This window comes from Galeopterus variegatus, unplaced genomic scaffold, assembly GCF_000696425.1.
Source record: "Galeopterus variegatus unplaced genomic scaffold, G_variegatus-3.0.2 Scaffold699, whole genome shotgun sequence".
NCBI classification, from domain to species: domain Eukaryota; kingdom Metazoa; phylum Chordata; class Mammalia; order Dermoptera; family Cynocephalidae; genus Galeopterus; species Galeopterus variegatus.
Window position 1 is genome coordinate 189,110 of NW_007726810.1, and position 23,422 is coordinate 212,531.

At 33.7% G+C, this 23,422-nt stretch overlaps 1 protein-coding gene across 1 annotated transcript in view; it reads right to left on the reverse strand.

Annotated features, from left to right (window-relative positions):
* Positions 1 to 282: 282 nt before the first annotated feature.
* WASF1 (WAS protein family, member 1) overlaps positions 283 to 23,422 on the reverse strand; it is a 108,239-nt gene continuing 85,099 nt past the window's right edge. Inside the window, exons 3-9 of the mRNA XM_008571526.1 lie at positions 19,432 to 19,566; positions 9,296 to 9,449; positions 7,978 to 8,095; positions 6,150 to 6,322; positions 4,285 to 4,464; positions 2,524 to 3,152; positions 283 to 1,142 (exon numbers count right to left, since the gene is read on the reverse strand). Coding sequence (XP_008569748.1) covers positions 985 to 1,142; positions 2,524 to 3,152; positions 4,285 to 4,464; positions 6,150 to 6,322; positions 7,978 to 8,095; positions 9,296 to 9,449; positions 19,432 to 19,566 — 1,547 coding nt within the window. The 3' untranslated portion in view covers positions 283 to 984. The remainder of the gene's footprint in view (positions 1,143 to 2,523; positions 3,153 to 4,284; positions 4,465 to 6,149; positions 6,323 to 7,977; positions 8,096 to 9,295; positions 9,450 to 19,431; positions 19,567 to 23,422) is intronic.

A 23,422-nucleotide genomic window follows, 5' to 3' on the forward strand; every position in this document is an offset into this window, starting at 1 on the left:
AATTTCAAGAATGCTATTAAATTGAAGTAAAGGTGTGCTAAAATTAGATGGCAAGTTAAGATTTTAAGACCACAAGTATTTGAGAAATACAGATTTTGTGACCTTAGAAAAAATGATATGAAAACTATATACTAGACAATATGAATCTGTACAATTAAGAGGAAATTATATAGCTTAAGTTGTTTTTAAAATTTTCATTTACTATCTACGTATTTAGAGCCTACTTTATAGTATTTGATAAATACAATCAGAAATAATTTTATTCAAAGAGCAACACCCATGAACCTTTAAAATTAACCATTTATTAAATCAGACTGTTATTCTTAACAGATATGTAAGTTACATGTATGTTTAAGTCAGAGTATTTCACATGGAAAATTTTTAAACTCCTATAGGCAAGCAAAATTGTACCACACAATATATAAGTGGGAAGAAGGTACTGCTAAACATTCAAATAAGGCAAATATTTAAAAACAATAAAACAATAATTAAAAAATTCAAGCATTCCTTTAAGCGAATTCAACACTACAAGCTAAAAGTACTTTCTGAGTGTATTCATATAATCAAGGCAGTGTTTCTTCTTTAAAAACATCAGGAAATGGAATAAGGCTCATTAATAGATACAGCTGCCCTCAAGATTTCAATCTCAGTTGCTTTCTTTAAATTAAAATTCACAAAGTGCACAATTAAGATATATCAAGAAACTGAATCTGCTAATCTAACAACAGCTGCCCATGCTTAATACTTAGTGGTTTAGTTGACCAAATTATGTCTTTTCAGGGAAAAAAAAGTAAAATAAGCCACTGTAAAACATTTAGTTTGAAATGTAGGCTAATATTTTTCTTAGAAATCAAAAATTATGGAGGCAAAGGGTTATTATAAGGAAAAGAAAGCAAAACACTAGAATGATCAAACATTTTCAAAGAACAAGCACCACAAAGGACATCTGCATTCAGTTTTGTAATATTTATCAATGCATTTTTCTTACTCCAACCAATCAACTTCATCGAATTCTGAATCATCTTCTGAATCACTATATTCCACAGCAATACGTCGAGACAGGATGGTGGCAACGTCATTTTCAATGCGTTCATGTTTAGCTTCCTGTTCACGTTGCTCTTCTACTTTGCGTAGCTGAATACCTGATATAGTAAATCCAAACCATTCATTTTAAATCAAAATACTAGATACTAGATATTATTAATCTTATGAAATAAAATCAAATACACATAAGAAATACTAATAAGAAAAAAAGCAAGATGTATTAAAAAATAATTTGAAGGAATCAAATTTAGAGAGGTATTAAATCTTTCATTACATTATCATCTGTTATATTAGGTGGTGAAACTTACCAGAAATCCCAGTGGATATCTACAGTTTATTTGTCCATCATGGTCTATTGTACCTCCCTGCTTACCACACCCTAAAAAGTTAACTAGGTGATACATTTCTTCTATCACTTCTATGGTCAAATAAATTAAACATCTGATGAATATATTTTCTGTGGCTTTATTATCCCCTGTACTTAAAGAAAAGTCACTCTTATTTGTTCTATACTTAGTGCTGGCATATAGTAGTTGCTTAGGAAATGTTGACTGAATGAATGAATATGAGAACTCTTTCTTTTGTTACTAAAGGAGGAACCTGAATCCTTTAAAGGCATCTGGTAGAGCAAGTGTCACTGACACTCCAAATGAACAGCCTTAATATTGAAGAAAATATATATATATATATTTTTTCCTTTTGTCTTTTTTCGTGTCCGGCAAAGGATCGCAACCCTCAGTGTCACGCCCGTACCGGACCATTTTTTCCTTTTGTCTTTTTTCGTGTCCGGCAATGGATCGCAACCCTCAGTGTCACGCCCGTACCGGACCGGGACCGGCAACGGGATTGCAACCCTCGGTGTTGCGTCCACACCTCGCTCAGCCAGTGAGCGGGAACCAGTCTGTATGTGGGATCCGAACCCTCGGCGGGAGCGCCACCACGCTCCCAAGCGGCGCACTGCTACAGTGCACCGGGCCGGCCCTGAAGAAAATATTTTTAAAGGGGTTAATACATGCATTAAACATAATATAAAGGGTTTTAATTAAATTTCCTATAACATCTAAGTCTGATACTTTAAATAATTACAATTTGTAATAATGAATATGCTAATAATATTGATTTGATCATCACATATTGTACACAAATAGAGTCAACCCTGTACCCCCAAAATATGTATAATCAGTTATGCTTCAATAAAAAAAGAAAAAAAAGTCTGATACTTTAAATTTCTTGTTCACTTAATATACATTTTAAGAATCCCTACTAAGAATGAAAATAAAATGATTATATATGATATACTGTATTTTCTTAAAAATGATTTAAAATATAAGTTAGATATAGCTTTTCTTTCTAAAGGTCATTTATACAAAATCATGATGATCTAAAATTTTATAAATAGGAACACATTATTATCTTAAATAATTAGAAAGTTTACAATGCTACTATAGCAAATGTTTTTCATGGCTCTGAGAAAATTACCTTTTCGTATTGCTTCCAGTAGTACACTCCTGGCATCACTGATTACAGGTAGGGTTGATGGATGACGCTTTGGCTCAGAAGCAGGTATAACTTGTGATGGAGGAGATGGAGGCATTAATGGAACATGGGGACCTGGGGCAGTAGATGGAGTTGGATGTAGCCCAGGGGGAGGATGAGCAATAGCTGCAACTGTGACAGGTGATGATGGTCGAATGCCAGGTGGAGGCAGAGGAGGTGGTGGTGGGGGTGGAGGCAGCCCCTGGACTTCACCTTGTGGAAGTGGATGAACTGGTACAGTCTCACATACTGGGGCAGCTCTAGCTACTGGTGGAGAGGGCTGTACTAGAGGAGGTGCAATTGGAGGAGGAGCTGGGTGAAGAACTCCAGGAGCAATCTGAAGAGGAGCTGGAGGTGGTGGTACTGCTGGAGCTTGCAAAGCAGTGGCTGGAGGTGGAGGTGGGGGAGGTACTGGTGGGGGAGGAGTAGAAGTCATTGAAGCTCTTAATGAAGAAGTTGACAAGGCAGATGGAAGAGGTGGTGGAGGAGGTGGGGGAGTAGGGCTCACAAACACAGGTGTTCTGCCTGTAGCTGGCGACTGAGGGCGATTTTCTATCAATCCTGTAGCAGAACTGAAATGATAAAGAGATCCTGGCAAGTTATTAAAAGAGAAAAACCTAACTACACAATCTATAAATGACTACCAGTAATTATATCAAAGTAGGTGCATTAACATGTTCCTATAGAAATTTTAAATTCTCCAAGAGTATTTAGAAAGGAATGAGAACTAAAAGTGCAACAAGAAAATTAATGGGTCGTGTTTTGATTTCCAATATTCTGAATAGTTTCATCCTCTCATGCAACTTTCATATCCACTCAAGCATTTTATGCTTTGATAAATAAAATGCTCAATTCTACACTGTGATATGAATCTGTGATGACTCAATATTTATCCTCTTGCAATATTTGTAGCAATACTTGTGGCCAAGACAATGCTGTACTTATACTGAAGTTATTAAAACTCATCATATGTCATTTCAATTAAATCAATGACAGCTAATTACAAACCACGAAAGGAAATTTACAGCCATTTTTCTTCCCGAGGATGAAACATCAAATGAGTCAGTGATAGAAGATTGGTTTTTTAACTGAAAATTGTAAAGATGGTCTCTATTAGAAAACTTCTCTAATATTTCTCTATTAAAAATTTATAATTTGAATTACAATTGACAAGATTAAACTTCAAAATAGCTTTATGAAAATATTATTATGAACTGCTTATTCTCTCTGAAATTCTTAAAGTATTTTCCTTAATATCAAATTAACACCCATAACCAAATTTTTGGTTCTCATTTCTTAGATCCTTACACTACATTCCAAAAATTATTAATTTTTCTTAATACACTGCACATGATGTGCTTGATAATAAAGCTATAATAAAATGAAACATACTTTAATCTTTAAAGTAAATTGTTATTAGCTAAATTTTCCAAAGAGAATGTGTCAACTCTAATCAGAGGATGGCAAATTATGTCCCACAGGCTAAATCTGACCTGCTCTGTGTTTTTGTAAATAAAGTTTATTGAAACATATTCATTTGCTTATGCATACAGGCTATGGCTGCTTTCCTGCAACAATGGCAGAATTGGGTACTTGCGGCAGAAACTATATGCACAGAAAGCCTAAAATATTTACTATCTGGTCCTTTGAAGGAAAAAGTTACCAGCCCCTAAAATAAAACACCATATGCTTGTCCCAACATACCTGATACAGGTGGGTATGGGTTTTGCATCTCCTGCTCCATGCATTGGTGGAGGTGGAGGTGGTTCATGTGGTCTGACTAAGACCCTTTCCTCAGCTCTAGTCAGAAGCTCACTCATCTGACTAAATGGCAAGGCAGAAAGTGAGTAAGATCCATCCATATGATCCACATACGTCTGAGGTCTAAAGGAAACATATTATCAGTGTATTCCTCTTGAATTATTAGAGAAATAAAGTGTTTAACATGAGATACTTAAAGTTTAACCTTTGAATGCCAATATTTTAACTATTTTTATGAAACTTCTTTCAAAAATTTTGAACATTAATCCTGCTTTAAAAACAAAGAATGCTGTTCACAATGCAATATTTATTTGCTGATTTAGGCTTATTATGATGACCATCAGTTATTTTATTATTTTATAATAGAATACTAATTCAGTTCACAGCGATAAAAAGTATGACATATGAGAGTAATTCAAAAAGTTCATGGAAAGATTTGTATTATCTTTTAATTGCATTTCCCCCACAAACTTTTGAAGTTCCCCATATATACTATAATCTTATAAACAAGAAATAATTAACTTTTACCAAATCATGTTCAAAGCCATCTGTCTCTATTTCATTTACGTCTTCACAAGAAGACGCCAATGACATAAATGTAGAATATGAAAATTGGATGCTTGACTTCCAAAAGTCTTGCAACAGGGAGAAACAGCTCCCAGATTCTAGCACCACAGAGATGGCTATCTATATCATTTTTTCTCCTTTTGGTGTTTTCCAAGCTGCCAGGATACTCAGGAAATAGGTGAATAACATAATGTGTGACTTAGATCAGACTTAAGCAAAATTTTCGGTATCTTGAGCATGGGAAGGTTCATAAATATTTACTTATCATACTGCATTCTGGGGTTAAGTGTGCACACTGAATAACATAACGTGTGACTTAGATCAGACTTAAGCAAAATTTTCGGTATCGAGCATGGGAAGGTTCATAAATATTTACTTATCATACTGCATTCTGGGGTTAAGTGTGCACAGAGCAAGTCAGAAATTATTGTACTTATACTAATGGGTCAGATAAATGCCATAATTATTTAACTGTAGTATAAATGTTTGTGTAAAGATTACTAATTTTTAAATTTCAATTCTTTCAGTAATGCTGATAGTGTCTACCATATGTATATTTCTCCTAAAATAGGTCAAGATGTTTTATGCTTATGGCCCAATAATTTACATGTACTATTAAAAAGAAAACCTTAAGTTCTTTTCCATTCGAAAATCAACATGACTATACACTAATAACTTTATTCACTGAGGGATACCAGTATAATGTTTGTTACGGTAGCATGTTACTTAGATAGGGCCCCTCGCCACTGAGAAAGGAAAAGGATCTATTCTATATTTCTGCAAAAGATGATGAATAATTTTGTTTGAAAGTCCTAATATATCTGAGGTAGGAGATGTGGCACAGCAAGTAAGTCAGGGGAAAGAAAAAGGAGCAAAATAGAACCCCTTCTCATCTCTTATTTTATATGTAATAAATCAATAATACTTTTTAAAAAATTCCAGACTCCACTCCTCTATTATAAGATTCTAGCAGACTCTGCCTGAAACATTGAGAGAGAGTTGAGACTTCATATGAAAGCTAGTAACAACCCTGAAGATCATCTACTCCAACCACCTCTTTCTACAGTTGACAAAGTCAGACTTCAGTAGCTCACAGTGGTCGGAGTTTTGAAATCATACCTATATTTATAACAGGTTCTGCCAGTTCAACAGTTTAAAATCCAAAACTTAGAAGGACACATGTTACAAATAAAGCCAATGTTTTATCATTAGTTTTTTTGTAAAAAGAAAAGAAAAGAAACCTTGTTTCAAAATGAGAGGCTGGGCCATTAGCAACTTCGATATGCTTATGTAAGAGATTAGCATCATCTTCAGCCAGCTCTGGACCTTGGGCCAGTTTCTGCCATTCTCTCCTCCTGTCATGTGGTGCTCTTGGCACTTTTTCTGGCTCATGCGGACGATCTAGGTTTTTCTGCTATAACAGATGTATTGAAACAAAGCCAAATGCTGAAGTGCTAATTTTTAAAAAGAGGTTATAACAATCAAAATTCTAATATCAATATTGAAATTTTAATATCTAATTCTAATATCAATATTGAAAAAGACAATGTCATCATAAAATAGTAAAAGTAACACAGAGACATTTCAGTCATACACTCAGAGTTAAATCTTAGCTAATTTGGTGTAATCACAGTTTCCTGTCATGTTTTTTTTCAACCCTTAATTCAAAATGATGCACCAGATACAAAATAGTATGGCTAAGTAATAAAACTTGAGGTCAGAAAGTCTTTTCAGATGAAAAGAGATTTACTAATACTTGTTCCCATATCTATTAGATTTTTTTCAACCCTTAATTCAAAATGATGCACCAGATACAAAATAGTATGGCTAAGTAATAAAACGAGGTCAGAAAGTCTTTTCAGATGAAAAGAGATTTACTAATACTTGTTCCCATATCTATTAGTTTGAAATTTCTACCATGAATGGCACTGTCAACCTCTAATTAAAATGTGAGAATTTACTAAAGTTATGTTATCTGGGAAGTGACCAATTAATTAATTAGCCAACACATTAGGAAAAATCCAATTATCAAATTAACTCATAATAACTGTGTCACTCAACAGAAAACAGGTTCTTTAAACAACACAGCAAAAAATGATTCAAACTGGGGGAGAAAGCATAGAAAGTCTACAGCAGGTATAACAAATTCAAATGCTCAAAGGGGTCAAGCAGGTAACATACATAAATGAAGCTAGTCAGGTGTAAGATGGGGCACGTAGCAAACTAGACAGTCCATCTAAGGCATTCCAGTTCCAAAATTTAAAACCCCTCTGTTTGGCAAACAAAATTCTGCCTGCAGGAGTAAGCTGGCTTGCCAGTCACCAGTCTGCAAATGCTGGCTAGAACACTGAGATACCATCTAGCACAGAAGATGATAACATGAGGGCATCATAAAGATTAGGGAGACTAGACATAGCTATAGGAGAAACAGAGGGATGATGAAGACAGACTTCACCTCCTTAATAATTCTGCCTAAATCCAACTTGCTTCTTCTTTCTATATTTTCTGTTATCATTAACATGAAATAAAGCAGATCCAAGTGAATTTTGTTAGAAAGTGAAAAATGACAACATAGCAGACAGATAACAGGAATTTAGTGAGAATATAATAACCTCTCCAAAGCATTTAGGATATGCTCTGTGGCAAGAAAATACTAGCTTAACCTACTTTATCAATATCTGCACAATATTCCTTTGTTTCTTCTTACCAGAATGCCCTTCTCTTTCATGTTCCATTTAATTCCTCTTTGTTCTTCAAGATTCATTATAAGCTTTGTTGGAAATGTTTACCAACCCTGTCCACTGGCTAAAGCAGATGCTATCTTGTGCTACCCAAACCCTCTATGCATACCTGTTATGGCACTTATGATACCATATTTTAATACTTTAATTGCTCATCTGCTCCCCATTAGACTGTGATCTTTCTGTGTGGTTATAAAGACTTTGGTATTTGACTATATAACCCCTATAAAATTAAACTGCCAAAGTACAGGATTAATAAAGTTCTATATATGCAACAAAACAAAAACACAAAAAAAACAACTTCAATTTTTTGAACCTCTTTTAATACCTTCTGCTTCCTCTTTTCCTTCCTCTTATCCTCTGTATCTTGCAACATTTTTTCTTTCCACAGATCAAAGAAATATGAAGGATTAGTATAAAATTTCAAACCTTCTTTACCATCATCTCTGAAATAGAAAATATCAATTAAAATATTCATTAGGAAGATGTAGCGAGGCAATCAGAATAGAAATCATTTTACTGAAATTTTTTTCTTACATTAATAAAATACTGACATAAATTGGAATACTGCACCAATAAAACATTTCTCACAAGTCAGAAAGGAAACTAAGGAAAATGGAAAACCAGATACTTTTTGGAGCTGTAATAATAATTTAAAGTACAGCTGGGCAATTTTCATCCCTAACTTCTTATGAATGTGAAATTTTCTAAAAGTTCTTTGGGAAATTCCAATAATTACAAATAGTTCTTCCAAAGATAAAAGCCTGAATAGACAGAGACATCCTTTAGAATACAGAAAGTCTACAATTTCTACCAATACTCTAATTTATCTATTATCTTACTAAATTCAAAAGATATCACCTAATAGTCATTCTAATAGGAACATTCATATCCAATGACCTGCATTCATATCCAATGACTTACAGTTTCAAGTAACTATTTGAATATCATTTTATTTAGGATATGTGTTGTGCATTTTAAATTACCCATTTAACAAATCATGTAAAAGGACTACAAAGAAAGACTGAATAATCCCAGATTTTATTTTAAATGGCAAAAAGTATTTTTAAAACAAATACTACATATTCATTATGTAAAAAGTTAATGTATACAGATCAAGAGTAGATAGAACAAGGAAAAATGATATTTATTTTGCTAGCATGGTGGAATTTTGAGTTGTTTATTTTTTAAATTTTCTATTTCATTAAAAATTAAATTAAAAGTACAAAATAATTCTTTATCTCTTCATATTAATAAGTTTGCCAGTGGCTTTTCTTCATAATATTTGTCAGAACAACTCCCTTGAGTAGGTCTTGTCTTTTGTATGCTGGAACCTTAGGTAAATTTTCTATTTCATTAAAAATTAAATTAAAAGTACAAAATAATTCTTTATCTCTTCATATTAATAAGTTTGCCAGTGGCTTTTCTTAATAATATTTGTCAGAACAACTCCCTTGAGTAGGTCTTGTCTTTTGTATGCTGGAACCTTAGGAACTCATCCAGTAAATGTAGCAAAGTTTTTCTAAAGGTGGTAGATAGGTAGGGCTCTCTGTATTGGCAAGAAACCCAGAGAAATGAAGGATGGGAAATTTACCATTTAAATCTGAAGTCTGATAACAGGCCTTCTTATTGATTAACCTACTGACCTATATGGAGTGAGTATATTGAGTGGTGGAGGCTGTTCACAAACATCATACGTCTCCTGTAACGGAATAGGCAAAGTCTTGCGGTCAAAAAGCTGCTGATCTTGAATTGTAGAACTTCGGAAAGCTTTTCTCATTGTTATATCTTGCAAAGACACTGAAACAAAAATCAAGAATTCATTTTATTTTATTTTACTAATATCATTTAACATAAGGAAAAATTCATATACTGTATTTAACAGTCAGCATGATTCAAGAGGATGTGACCTTAGTGGCTTATGAATTGGGAACCATTCTGAAATGCTCTATCATTATAAATACTCCTACCATTCTGTGCCTAATTCTCCCAGTCCCATGGGTTTTAATGCAACCTTTGTTTTCTAAGGCTTAGAAGTCCCTGATAGCACCAGAAGCATGTCTACATTTCCTACCAAACAGACCTTTTTCTTTTCTCTACTTGCCATCCTTGGCCTCCACCAACTTAGATTCTCTTCTTCTTTTCCTCTGTAATCTTTTTTCCCTTTCTCCCTTTATTCATTCAATAACTCTGAAGGAGGGCCGAGCCTGTGGCGCACTCGGGAGAGTGCGGCTCTGGGAGTGCAGCAGCGCTCCCGCGGCAGGTTCGGATCCTATATAGGGATGGCCAGTGCGCTCACAGCACTCATTGGCTGAGCGTGGTGCGGCCGGTCTCAAAAAGGACAAAAAAAAAAAAATAACTCTGAAGGAATCATTTAGTTACTAGTGGCAATTCTGGGCTAAACACAGTGTTGATCTCTGTGCTGTATATATATACTATAAATATTATACATGTCCTATAAAAGAAAAACAAACTTACTGTAAAGAAAATATTTTCAAGTACCGGGTAATCTATATTATTCTCGCTTTCATTTATCTGTACTATAAGGATTTCTACCTAATTATAAGCTCTTAAAGACTGAGATTGTCTCGTACATTAGTATCCCCAATAACTTACATAGTTCCATCACGGCCATCATATGAGGGTATGTCAGAAAGTTTCTGGAAATAATCCTATTATCTTCTAATTCTATTTTTCCATGAATTTTATGAAGTACCCTCATATATGATGATTTAAAAATAACTTCACTTACTCATTTTCTTTAAAATAAGGACTGCACCTAAATACTGTATTTTTAACTTTTAGAGTGACTTACTGATATTAAAAAATTAGACCATTTTTAATTTATTACATATGTCCTTAAGTATACAGACAAATGCTTTATACCATAGTAAGGTCAGTACTGAACAACCAAACCAGTTCTTAACTATCACTCTTCTTTTCCCTAAAATAGTATCTCCATTATCCTCACAAGTAAAATTCACTCAATATGAACATTTGGGCCTATGACACAGGTGGGGCAATGCGGCTGGTTCTGCAATGGCCATATCATAAATGCATTTCTAGCAATTCCACTGCTGCATGACTTGTAACACTTGTAAACACCAAAATAAAATTCAGAGAAGGAAAAAGTTTTTTCCTCACTAAAGAGTGGTATGGGAGATATTTAATGAGTACATACTATATGTGCTAGATGCTTTCATTAATTTACATTCCCTTTAATCTTTACAACAATTCAGTGAGATAAGAATTATTATTCCATTTTCAAATATAAAAAGGCCAAGGCTAGGAAATATTATATAACATGGTTAATAAGCAGTGGAGCTAGAACAGAAAACTCAGACCTGTCTGCCTTTGAGGCTAGTCCTTTTGCCATAATACCTACATACTGTTCTCAGGATCCTGTCAGAAGTGTCCCATGTTTTCTGCAATCAAAATGGATCAATTCTTGCCACTTGCCCACCCTACTTATTAACCCTAAGTATGGAACCTACTGTTTAATCCCCCCAGATTTTTTTGGTAACAGATATAAATAGCATGTAGAGTAATAAACATGATGTACTTTTCTATCTTCAACTCCTCTCATTTATCATTTCTTCTATTGCTAACAGGCCACTGTGACAAAGCCCCTTCCAGTCACCAACAATAACATCTGATATTACTTAAATAGTTTTATATAACAGTAAGTTAGCACAATATGTTTGTAAACAAAAGTGAATTAAATATAATTGCACAAGTCTTTGTTTAAAACTTACTTTTTACATATTTTCTAAATTATATTGTAGTTTTCACTGTTACTTACTACCTAGTGGTAATTTTAAAAACTGACACTACACTCTGTAATTTAGTATTGTATTCATATTATTATTTTGTCTGAACTCCCACCGAGTTTATTTTTTATTTTTATTTTTTATGGGATACTGCAAAGCAGTACTAAGAGGGAAGTTTATTATTTTTTCTTGCACCTGTTCTTTTTAAAAATTTTTAAATTTTTTATTAGCATATTCATTGTTACATATCATAGTTATTCTTTATGCCCTTTATCAGTGGATTTCACTGGGCTGGATGTGGATGTTGGGGGTGGGCATGGCTGAGGCCCTCGGCCCCTGGATTCCCTACTGAGTTTAAAATCTAGGTTAAATGACTTAAAAAGTCCTCCAATGCCACCTCCCCAAAATAAATTCAAATTAAGAAGTTCAGCTTTTAGATTCTGAATTCTTTCCCATTGTTTCACATAATTTTAAAGGAAACTATGACAATTCTGAGAGTATAATTATTGACACATTAAGATTTGTTTTTTAATACATACACCTTATTTACTGGTATATGTATTTTCACTTTCATGTTTAATGGTGGTGCTAAGACATTTGTAAAAATTTAACAGTATTTAGAAACTAAATGTTAATTTTTATTTCTGCTACATATGATAACTTCCTGTGCGTTTCTCTATTATTAGATGGCATACATTTATAACTTAAATATTTGAGTTATTTAAAAAAGAAATTTGGGGTATCAATTATATATATTTGAAAGCATGTCCATTAATTTTTTCTTTTTTACCACTAGCAATGATTTTATTTCAAGAATTTCATGAAATGTAACTAATGTAAATGTGAAATTTGGGGTATCAATTATATATATTTGAAAGCATGTCCATTAATTTTTTCTTTTTTTACCACTAGCAATGATTTTATTTCAAGAATTTCATGAAATGTAACTAATGTAAATGTACATGCTTCAAAGGATACCATGAAGAAAGACAACCCACAAAATGGGAAAAAATATTTGTAAATCATATATTTGATAAAGGATTTGGATCCAGAATATAAACAAAACTCTTACAACTCAACAATAAAAAGACAAATAACCCAATTTAAAAACAGGCAAAGAAACTGAATAGATATTTCTCTAAAGAAGTACAAATGGCCTGAAACACATGAAAAGATGTTTAACATCATTAATCATCAGGGAAATACAATTATATGTTACAACATGAATGAACCTTGAAAATATTACACTAAGTGAAAGAAGCCAGTCCCAAAAGATCACATACTGTATTATTTATTCATATGAAATGTACAGAATAGGCAAATCCATAGAGATAGAAAGTAGATCAGTGATTGCTAGGGGCTGGGGGGGAGGGGAAGTGGAGAGTGACTACTAAGGAGTATGGGGTTTCTTTTTGGAGTGATAAAAATGTTCTAAATTTGATTGTGGTGAGAGTTCCATAAGTCTGTTGAATATATTAAAAAAACAAACAGTGAATTGTACACTTCAACTTTAAATGGATGAATTGTAAGGTGTAGGGTATAAAATACATCTTAATAAAGCTGTTTGATTTTAAAAAGTACTATTCTGTTTTTTTTTTTTATCATCATTTTAGCCTGTAGTATGGCTTTAATTACCTGATATCCCTGATTTAATATCTTGGTATTTCTAAAACAAAACTATACAAATAAAGTATAAGGGAGAAAAGAAAAGAGAAAGAGAATTGAGAAAATAGTCTTGTTAAAATATTTAGTGTACAAAGACATAAAGAAAAAAAAAGGAGAGGCTGGCTGGCTATCTCAATTGGTTATAGCACAAGGTCAAGGGTTAAAACACCAAGGTTAAAACACCAAGGTCAAGGGTTCAGATCCCCAATGAGCCAGCAACCCCCTGCCCCCCCAAAAAAAGTAGAAAAGAAAAGCCAAGAGAGTCACCTTGATGGCATTTATAGATAATTCTCTGACTTATTACAACATGTACAGCAAAGGTCATGGTAAAAGGATTTGTAATTCATGTTTAATAATGTACTTAAATATATGGCTCATTTTATCTAACTTAAAACATATATGTCAAATAAAATATAGTATGAATAAACTTACATTCTTCTTCTTTAGGATCAAGCTGTGTAACACTAACAGATAAACGGTCCACACGTTCTTGCAAAGAGTTAACTCTGAAGGAAAAACTATGTGCTTCATTGAACAATTCTCCAAATATATCTTCAGCATATTTACCTAAGCAAAAATGAAACACATAACATAAAATTTAATGTGATCAGAGATAAATATTGAACAATAACATATAGAAGTGCTGTCCTGTTGGAGTTGGCATTTATTTGGAACTATTTTAAACTTTAAGCCCTAGCCGAAAGTCACCCAACCATAATAGAGTGGGGTAAAAACACAAACCCTAAGATACCTGATTTTAAATCCTGCTCTTCCACTTCCTGCTGGATGACTTGTGTCTGAAACGGAAATTCTCTACTTGCTTTATCCATATCTATCTACCTGATGAGGGCTGGGGAAGATTATGATGTAAATGCACTACAAATAATATATCTTTTAACCCAAAATTAGCATTATACATAGATTCTACATTAGAACTGAATTTCAGGCCAGGTAGAAGAATGCAAGATTCATCACGGACTTGGTAGATAATCTGTCTCAGGTATGCCCAAAACACAGATTCAGAAAATTTGAGAGATATCTTACATTTTCTTGTTACAATTTCAAAAAAAAAAATCATAAATCACTGTATTTCTATAGTCATGTAAACTCTTATTACTAAAAGCATAAGCCACAATAATTAGAAGAAGTTCCCTGTCATTGATGAATTTTGAACGGAGGAAGAAACAGACATTTAAACAAATATGAAAAACAATTTAATAAAATAAGTCCAAATCTTTGTTCCATTCCTTGTGAAACCTTGGTATCAATTTATCATCCGCAAAATAGGAGTAAAAATATCTATCTCAAAAAGAAGTTATAAGGAAAAGAAACACATAGAACAAAGGGCCTGGTAGTATACCTGACAGAGTATGAGTTCAACAACAGGTAGCTCTTACTACAATATGAGGTAAGAGCCACAGAGCAGAGATAGAAACACCTAACTTTACATTGTGGAATGATGTTTGAGACACTTCAAAAGACACATAGTTTCTCTGGTAGATAAGGGAAGCATCCCAAATGGAAGAAAAGACAGGTATAAAGTAATTCATTTATTCAACAAATATCGGGGACACAAATGCTGGGGATACAGAGAAAGAAGAGACAATTTTGTCCCTAAAGGAGTTTAGTTTAATAAAGGGAAACTTATAGTCTGTAAAGCACCTAAAATTATATGCAGATTTTTAAATTCATTTGCATTTTTCTGAAGAGAGGGTCTATAGCTTTTAAACAGATTTTTTTTTAACGAGTCTATGATACCCTCCCTGCTCCCACCACAAGTTTAAATGCCCAAGTACTTCAGTGGATAACATCCCATATGTTCTCTTTTCATACCTCTTTTTGCTTTCAAATCTACCTCCCTCTTCCCTACCAGAAAGAGGTGAGAAAAATGAAGTTTGAGATGTCAAACTGATTTTCTATATATCTCAGTTTCAAATGTCCTTACATTTACTCGTATTATACCACTTCGCTACTCGAAAACCTCAATTTCTCCTCACCATCTATGATGTTAAATATAAATCCCCTCACCTAACATTCTATGTCCTCCATAATCATGCTCCATAATTTCTTCTATGTGTTAACTTATCCGCTATCACATGTCCTTTTAATCCCCCTTATATACACATATTTATTTTTGCCTCTGTTCAGTTGCCTAGTTCTTCATGCATGTTGAAATGCATTTCTTTCCCATTCTTCTCTACCTTTCCAAATTCTTTTGCTACTTAAAAGCCCAATTCAATCCCAATCTCATTCAGCAAGCCTCCTTTAATGATTCACCTTATGATTATCTCTCTTTTATCAGTTCCTACAATCTAGAAAACATGATTTTATCTATAAACATACATACTCACACTGTTCAGAATGGTTTCTGTATTCAACATATTTGAGACTCTTCAACTAAATGAGATATACTCTTTTGGGACAAAAATCATGTGGTGTTTTTTTTAATTGACACTTATCGATTGCACGTATTGAGGGTATAGCGTTAATAAATTTCAATACATGTATACAATGTGAGATAATCCAATTGGGATTATTAGCATATTCATCTTTGCAAAAATAAATCATTTCTTCGTGATGAGAGCACTTGAGCTACTCTCTTCTAGCCAGTTGAGAACATACATTATTATTGATTATAGATGCCTAGCACTACTGTTGAACACTAGAATTTGTTCTTCCTTTCTAGCTGTGATTTTGTATCCATTCCCCAACCTGTCTCAATCCACCCTCCCCCTCCCAGCATCTAGTAACCACAATTCTACTCTCTACTTCTATAATCTGAACTTTTTTTTTTTTAAGCTCCCATATGAGTGAGAACATGCTGTATTTACCTTTCTGTGCCTGACTTATTTCACTTAACATAATGCCTTCCAGGTTCATCCATGTTGCCGCAAAGGACAGAATTTCATTCTTTTATATGACTCAGTAGTATTCCATTGTGAATATATACCATATTTTCTTTCCCCATTCCTCTGTTGGTAGACACCTTGGTTGATTGAATAGTGATGCAGTAAACATAAGGATGTAGTTGTTTTTTCTGTATGCTAATTTCTTTTCCTTTGGACAAATACCCAGCAGTGGGTTGCTGTACCATATGGTAGTTCTATCTTTAGTTTTTTGAGGAATCTCCATACTGTTTTCCATAATGGCTATACTAATTTACTTTTCCACCAAACAGTGTATAAGAGTTTCCTTTTCCCTGCATCCTTGCCAGCATTTGTTATTTTTGGCTTTTTGATAGTAATCATTCTAACTGGAGTAAGATGATACCTCATTGTGGTTTTGATTTGCATTTCCCTGATGATTAGTGATGTTGAGCCTTTTTCCATATACCTGTCAGCTATTTGTATGTTTTCTTTTGCAAAGTCTGTTGAGCTCCCTTGCTCATTTTTTTTATTATTTATTATAAGCATACTATTATTACAGATTGTGATTTTTCTTTATGCCCTTTACCCAACAGATGCCTCCTCAAACTCCCCGTCCCTGCCTCCCCCGCCATCTCAACGATCCTTAGGTTTGCTTTCCCCTTCTGAAAGTAAAACATATTGTTTTGCTCTTTTCTTTCTTTCTTTTTCTTTCTTTCCTTCCTTCCTTCCTTCCTTCCTTCCTTCCTTCCTTCGCCATCTCAACGATCCTTAGGTTTGCTTTCCCCTTCTGAAAGTAAAACATATTGTTTTGCTCTTTTCTTTCTTTCTTTCTTTCTGTATTAGCACCCAGTTATAAATGATAAAATGTGGTATTTCTCTTTCCTTCTCTGGCTTATTTCATTTAACATAATTTTTTCCAGACTCATCCATGTTGCTGCAAATGGCAGAATTTCATTCTTTTTTATAGCTGAGTAGTATTCCACTGTGTATATATACCACATTTTCCTTATCCAGTTGTCCATCAAGGGACAGTTAGGTTGGTTCCATATTTTGGCTATTGTAAATAGAGCTGTGGTGAACATGGGCGTACAGGTATCCCTTTGACATGATTTCCACTCCTTTGGATTTATGCCCAGTAGTGGGATTGCTGGATCATATGGTAGTTCCATCTGTAGTTGTTTGAGAAACCTCTATACTGTTTTCCGTAATGGCTGTACTAATTTACAAATGGCCAGTCTAACTAGGTTGAGATGATATTTCAATATGTTTTTGTTTTTGTTTTTAATTTATCAGTATACAATGTAGTTAATTTTCATGTCCCTTTACCAATTCTGCCTTTCCTCCCTCTCCCCCTCAACCCCCATCAACATCATATCTGGTCACTTGTCTCAACAAGTTCAAGGACTTGTAGTGATTGTAGTGTCTTCTCCCCGCCCCCACCACCCCCCATTTATTTGTTTGTATGTTTATTTATTTTTATTAGCTCCCACAAANCCTCCCCAAAATAAATTCAAATTAAGAAGTTCAGCTTTTAGATTCTGAATTCTTTCCCATTGTTTCACATAATTTTAAAGGAAACTATGACAATTCTGAGAGTATAATTATTGACACATTAAGATTTGTTTTTTAATACATACACCTTATTTACTGGTATATGTATTTTCACTTTCATGTTTAATGGTGGTGCTAAGACATTTGTAAAAATTTAACAGTATTTAGAAACTAAATGTTAATTTTTATTTCTGCTACATATGATAACTTCCTGTGCGTTTCTCTATTATTAGATGGCATACATTTATAACTTAAATATTTGAGTTATTTAAAAAAGAAATTTGGGGTATCAATTATATATATTTGAAAGCATGTCCATTAATTTTTTCTTTTTTTACCACTAGCAATGATTTTATTTCAAGAATTTCATGAAATGTAACTAATGTAAATGTACATGCTTCAAAGGATACCATGAAGAAAGACAACCCACAAAATGGGAAAAAATATTTGTAAATCATATATTTGATAAAGGATTTGGATCCAGAATATAAACAAAACTCTTACAACTCAACAATAAAAAGACAAATAACCCAATTTAAAAACAGGCAAAGAAACTGAATAGATATTTCTCTAAAGAAGTACAAATGGCCTGAAACACATGAAAAGATGTTTAACATCATTAATCATCAGGGAAATACAATTATATGTTACAACATGAATGAACCTTGAAAATATTACACTAAGTGAAAGAAGCCAGTCCCAAAAGATCACATACTGTATTATTTATTCATATGAAATGTACAGAATAGGCAAATCCATAGAGATAGAAAGTAGATCAGTGATTGCTAGGGGCTGGGGGGGAGGGGAAGTGGAGAGTGACTACTAAGGAGTATGGGGTTTCTTTTTGGAGTGATAAAAATGTTCTAAATTTGATTGTGGTGAGAGTTCCATAAGTCTGTTGAATATATTAAAAAAACAAACAGTGAATTGTACACTTCAACTTTAAATGGATGAATTGTAAGGTGTAGGGTATAAAATACATCTTAATAAAGCTGTTTGATTTTAAAAAGTACTATTCTGTTTTTTTTTTTTTTGCATCCAGAGCTATGATTTTATATCTTCACAAGCTGTAGAAACTTAGCATGGTAAGTATCTGCCTTTCCTTATTTACACATTAAATTAGATTATGTCAAAAGTAGTTGGTTCAGTCACTAAGTCATCCATCATTACATTCTTTTTGCTCTTTCAAGTGACATCCTTTAACATTTTTATTGTTCAAGTTTAGATCTATTATATAACTTGCATTTACACTAAAAATATTATTCAACAAAAAATATTTTCAAGGGAGGATTATAAGAGACTCACGTTAAACTCTCTATGGTGGATAATTAAAAATTATGTTTTTAGCAGTTCCATTTCTCTTTGTAAAAACAAACAGAAAGAGGCATTTGGGAAACATCAGCATTCAATGTATTCTGTCACTAAAATTTCTATCATCATTTTAGCCTGTAGTATGGCTTTAATTACCTGATATCCCTGATTTAATATCTTGGTATTTCTAAAACAAAACTATACAAATAAAGTATAAGGGAGAAAAGAAAAGAGAAAGAGAATTGAGAAAATAGTCTTGTTAAAATATTTAGTGTACAAAGACATAAAGAAAAAAAAAGGAGAGGCTGGCTGGCTATCTCAATTGGTTATAGCACAAGGTCAAGGGTTAAAACACCAAGGTTAAAACACCAAGGTCAAGGGTTCAGATCCCCAATGAGCCAGCAACCCCCTGCCCCCCCAAAAAAAGTAGAAAAGAAAAGCCAAGAGAGTCACCTTGATGGCATTTATAGATAATTCTCTGACTTATTACAACATGTACAGCAAAGGTCATGGTAAAAGGATTTGTAATTCATGTTTAATAATGTACTTAAATATATGGCTCATTTTATCTAACTTAAAACATATATGTCAAATAAAATATAGTATGAATAAACTTACATTCTTCTTCTTTAGGATCAAGCTGTGTAACACTAACAGATAAACGGTCCACACGTTCTTGCAAAGAGTTAACTCTGAAGGAAAAACTATGTGCTTCATTGAACAATTCTCCAAATATATCTTCAGCATATTTACCTAAGCAAAAATGAAACACATAACATAAAATTTAATGTGATCAGAGATAAATATTGAACAATAACATATAGAAGTGCTGTCCTGTTGGAGTTGGCATTTATTTGGAACTATTTTAAACTTTAAGCCCTAGCCGAAAGTCACCCAACCATAATAGAGTGGGGTAAAAACACAAACCCTAAGATACCTGATTTTAAATCCTGCTCTTCCACTTCCTGCTGGATGACTTGTGTCTGAAACGGAAATTCTCTACTTGCTTTATCCATATCTATCTACCTGATGAGGGCTGGGGAAGATTATGATGTAAATGCACTACAAATAATATATCTTTTAACCCAAAATTAGCATTATACATAGATTCTACATTAGAACTGAATTTCAGGCCAGGTAGAAGAATGCAAGATTCATCACGGACTTGGTAGATAATCTGTCTCAGGTATGCCCAAAACACAGATTCAGAAAATTTGAGAGATATCTTACATTTTCTTGTTACAATTTCAAAAAAAAAAATCATAAATCACTGTATTTCTATAGTCATGTAAACTCTTATTACTAAAAGCATAAGCCACAATAATTAGAAGAAGTTCCCTGTCATTGATGAATTTTGAACGGAGGAAGAAACAGACATTTAAACAAATATGAAAAACAATTTAATAAAATAAGTCCAAATCTTTGTTCCATTCCTTGTGAAACCTTGGTATCAATTTATCATCCGCAAAATAGGAGTAAAAATATCTATCTCAAAAAGAAGTTATAAGGAAAAGAAACACATAGAACAAAGGGCCTGGTAGTATACCTGACAGAGTATGAGTTCAACAACAGGTAGCTCTTACTACAATATGAGGTAAGAGCCACAGAGCAGAGATAGAAACACCTAACTTTACATTGTGGAATGATGTTTGAGACACTTCAAAAGACACATAGTTTCTCTGGTAGATAAGGGAAGCATCCCAAATGGAAGAAAAGACAGGTATAAAGTAATTCATTTATTCAACAAATATCGGGGACACAAATGCTGGGGATACAGAGAAAGAAGAGACAATTTTGTCCCTAAAGGAGTTTAGTTTAATAAAGGGAAACTTATAGTCTGTAAAGCACCTAAAATTATATGCAGATTTTTAAATTCATTTGCATTTTTCTGAAGAGAGGGTCTATAGCTTTTAAACAGATTTTTTTTTAACGAGTCTATGATACCCTCCCTGCTCCCACCACAAGTTTAAATGCCCAAGTACTTCAGTGGATAACATCCCATATGTTCTCTTTTCATACCTCTTTTTGCTTTCAAATCTACCTCCCTCTTCCCTACCAGAAAGAGGTGAGAAAAATGAAGTTTGAGATGTCAAACTGATTTTCTATATATCTCAGTTTCAAATGTCCTTACATTTACTCGTATTATACCACTTCGCTACTCGAAAACCTCAATTTCTCCTCACCATCTATGATGTTAAATATAAATCCCCTCACCTAACATTCTATGTCCTCCATAATCATGCTCCATAATTTCTTCTATGTGTTAACTTATCCGCTATCACATGTCCTTTTAATCCCCCTTATATACACATATTTATTTTTGCCTCTGTTCAGTTGCCTAGTTCTTCATGCATGTTGAAATGCATTTCTTTCCCATTCTTCTCTACCTTTCCAAATTCTTTTGCTACTTAAAAGCCCAATTCAATCCCAATCTCATTCAGCAAGCCTCCTTTAATGATTCACCTTATGATTATCTCTCTTTTATCAGTTCCTACAATCTAGAAAACATGATTTTATCTATAAACATACATACTCACACTGTTCAGAATGGTTTCTGTATTCAACATATTTGAGACTCTTCAACTAAATGAGATATACTCTTTTGGGACAAAAATCATGTGGTGTTTTTTTTAATTGACACTTATCGATTGCACGTATTGAGGGTATAGCGTTAATAAATTTCAATACATGTATACAATGTGAGATAATCCAATTGGGATTATTAGCATATTCATCTTTGCAAAAATAAATCATTTCTTCGTGATGAGAGCACTTGAGCTACTCTCTTCTAGCCAGTTGAGAACATACATTATTATTGATTATAGATGCCTAGCACTACTGTTGAACACTAGAATTTGTTCTTCCTTTCTAGCTGTGATTTTGTATCCATTCCCCAACCTGTCTCAATCCACCCTCCCCCTCCCAGCATCTAGTAACCACAATTCTACTCTCTACTTCTATAATCTGAACTTTTTTTTTTTTAAGCTCCCATATGAGTGAGAACATGCTGTATTTACCTTTCTGTGCCTGACTTATTTCACTTAACATAATGCCTTCCAGGTTCATCCATGTTGCCGCAAAGGACAGAATTTCATTCTTTTATATGACTCAGTAGTATTCCATTGTGAATATATACCATATTTTCTTTCCCCATTCCTCTGTTGGTAGACACCTTGGTTGATTGAATAGTGATGCAGTAAACATAAGGATGTAGTTGTTTTTTCTGTATGCTAATTTCTTTTCCTTTGGACAAATACCCAGCAGTGGGTTGCTGTACCATATGGTAGTTCTATCTTTAGTTTTTTGAGGAATCTCCATACTGTTTTCCATAATGGCTATACTAATTTACTTTTCCACCAAACAGTGTATAAGAGTTTCCTTTTCCCTGCATCCTTGCCAGCATTTGTTATTTTTGGCTTTTTGATAGTAATCATTCTAACTGGAGTAAGATGATACCTCATTGTGGTTTTGATTTGCATTTCCCTGATGATTAGTGATGTTGAGCCTTTTTCCATATACCTGTCAGCTATTTGTATGTTTTCTTTTGCAAAGTCTGTTGAGCTCCCTTGCTCATTTTTTTTATTATTTATTATAAGCATACTATTATTACAGATTGTGATTTTTCTTTATGCCCTTTACCCAACAGATGCCTCCTCAAACTCCCCGTCCCTGCCTCCCCCCCCATCTCAACGATCCTTAGGTTTGCTTTCCCCTTCTGAAAGTAAAACATATTGTTTTGCTCTTTTCTTTCTTTCTTTCTTTCTGTATTAGCACCCAGTTATAAATGATAAAATGTGGTATTTCTCTTTCCTTCTCTGGCTTATTTCATTTAACATAATTTTTTCCAGACTCATCCATGTTGCTGCAAATGGCAGAATTTCATTCTTTTTTATAGCTGAGTAGTATTCCACTGTGTATATATACCACATTTTCCTTATCCAGTTGTCCATCAAGGGACAGTTAGGTTGGTTCCATATTTTGGCTATTGTAAATAGAGCTGTGGTGAACATGGGCGTACAGGTATCCCTTTGACATGATTTCCACTCCTTTGGATTTATGCCCAGTAGTGGGATTGCTGGATCATATGGTAGTTCCATCTGTAGTTGTTTGAGAAACCTCTATACTGTTTTCCGTAATGGCTGTACTAATTTACAAATGGCCAGTCTAACTAGGTTGAGATGATATTTCAATACGTTTTCGTTTTTGTTTTTAATTTATCAGTATACAATGTAGTTAATTTTCATGTCCCTTTACCAATTCTGCCTTTCCTCCCTCTCCCCCTCAACCCCCGTCAACATCATATCTGGTCACTTGTCTCAACAAGTTCAAGGACTTGTAGTGATTGTAGTGTCTTCTCCCAGCCCCCACCACCCCCCATTTATTTGTTTGTATGTTTATTTATTTTTATTAGCTCCCACAAATGAGTGCGAACATGCAGTGTTTCTCTTTCTGTGCCTGGCTTATTTTACTTACTATAATTTTCTCTAAGTCCATCTGTGTGCCTGCAAATGGTAGTATTTCACTTTTCTTTATAGCACAGTATTATTCCATTGTGTAGATATACCACAGTTCCTTATCAACTCATCTAATGATGGACATTTGGGCTGGT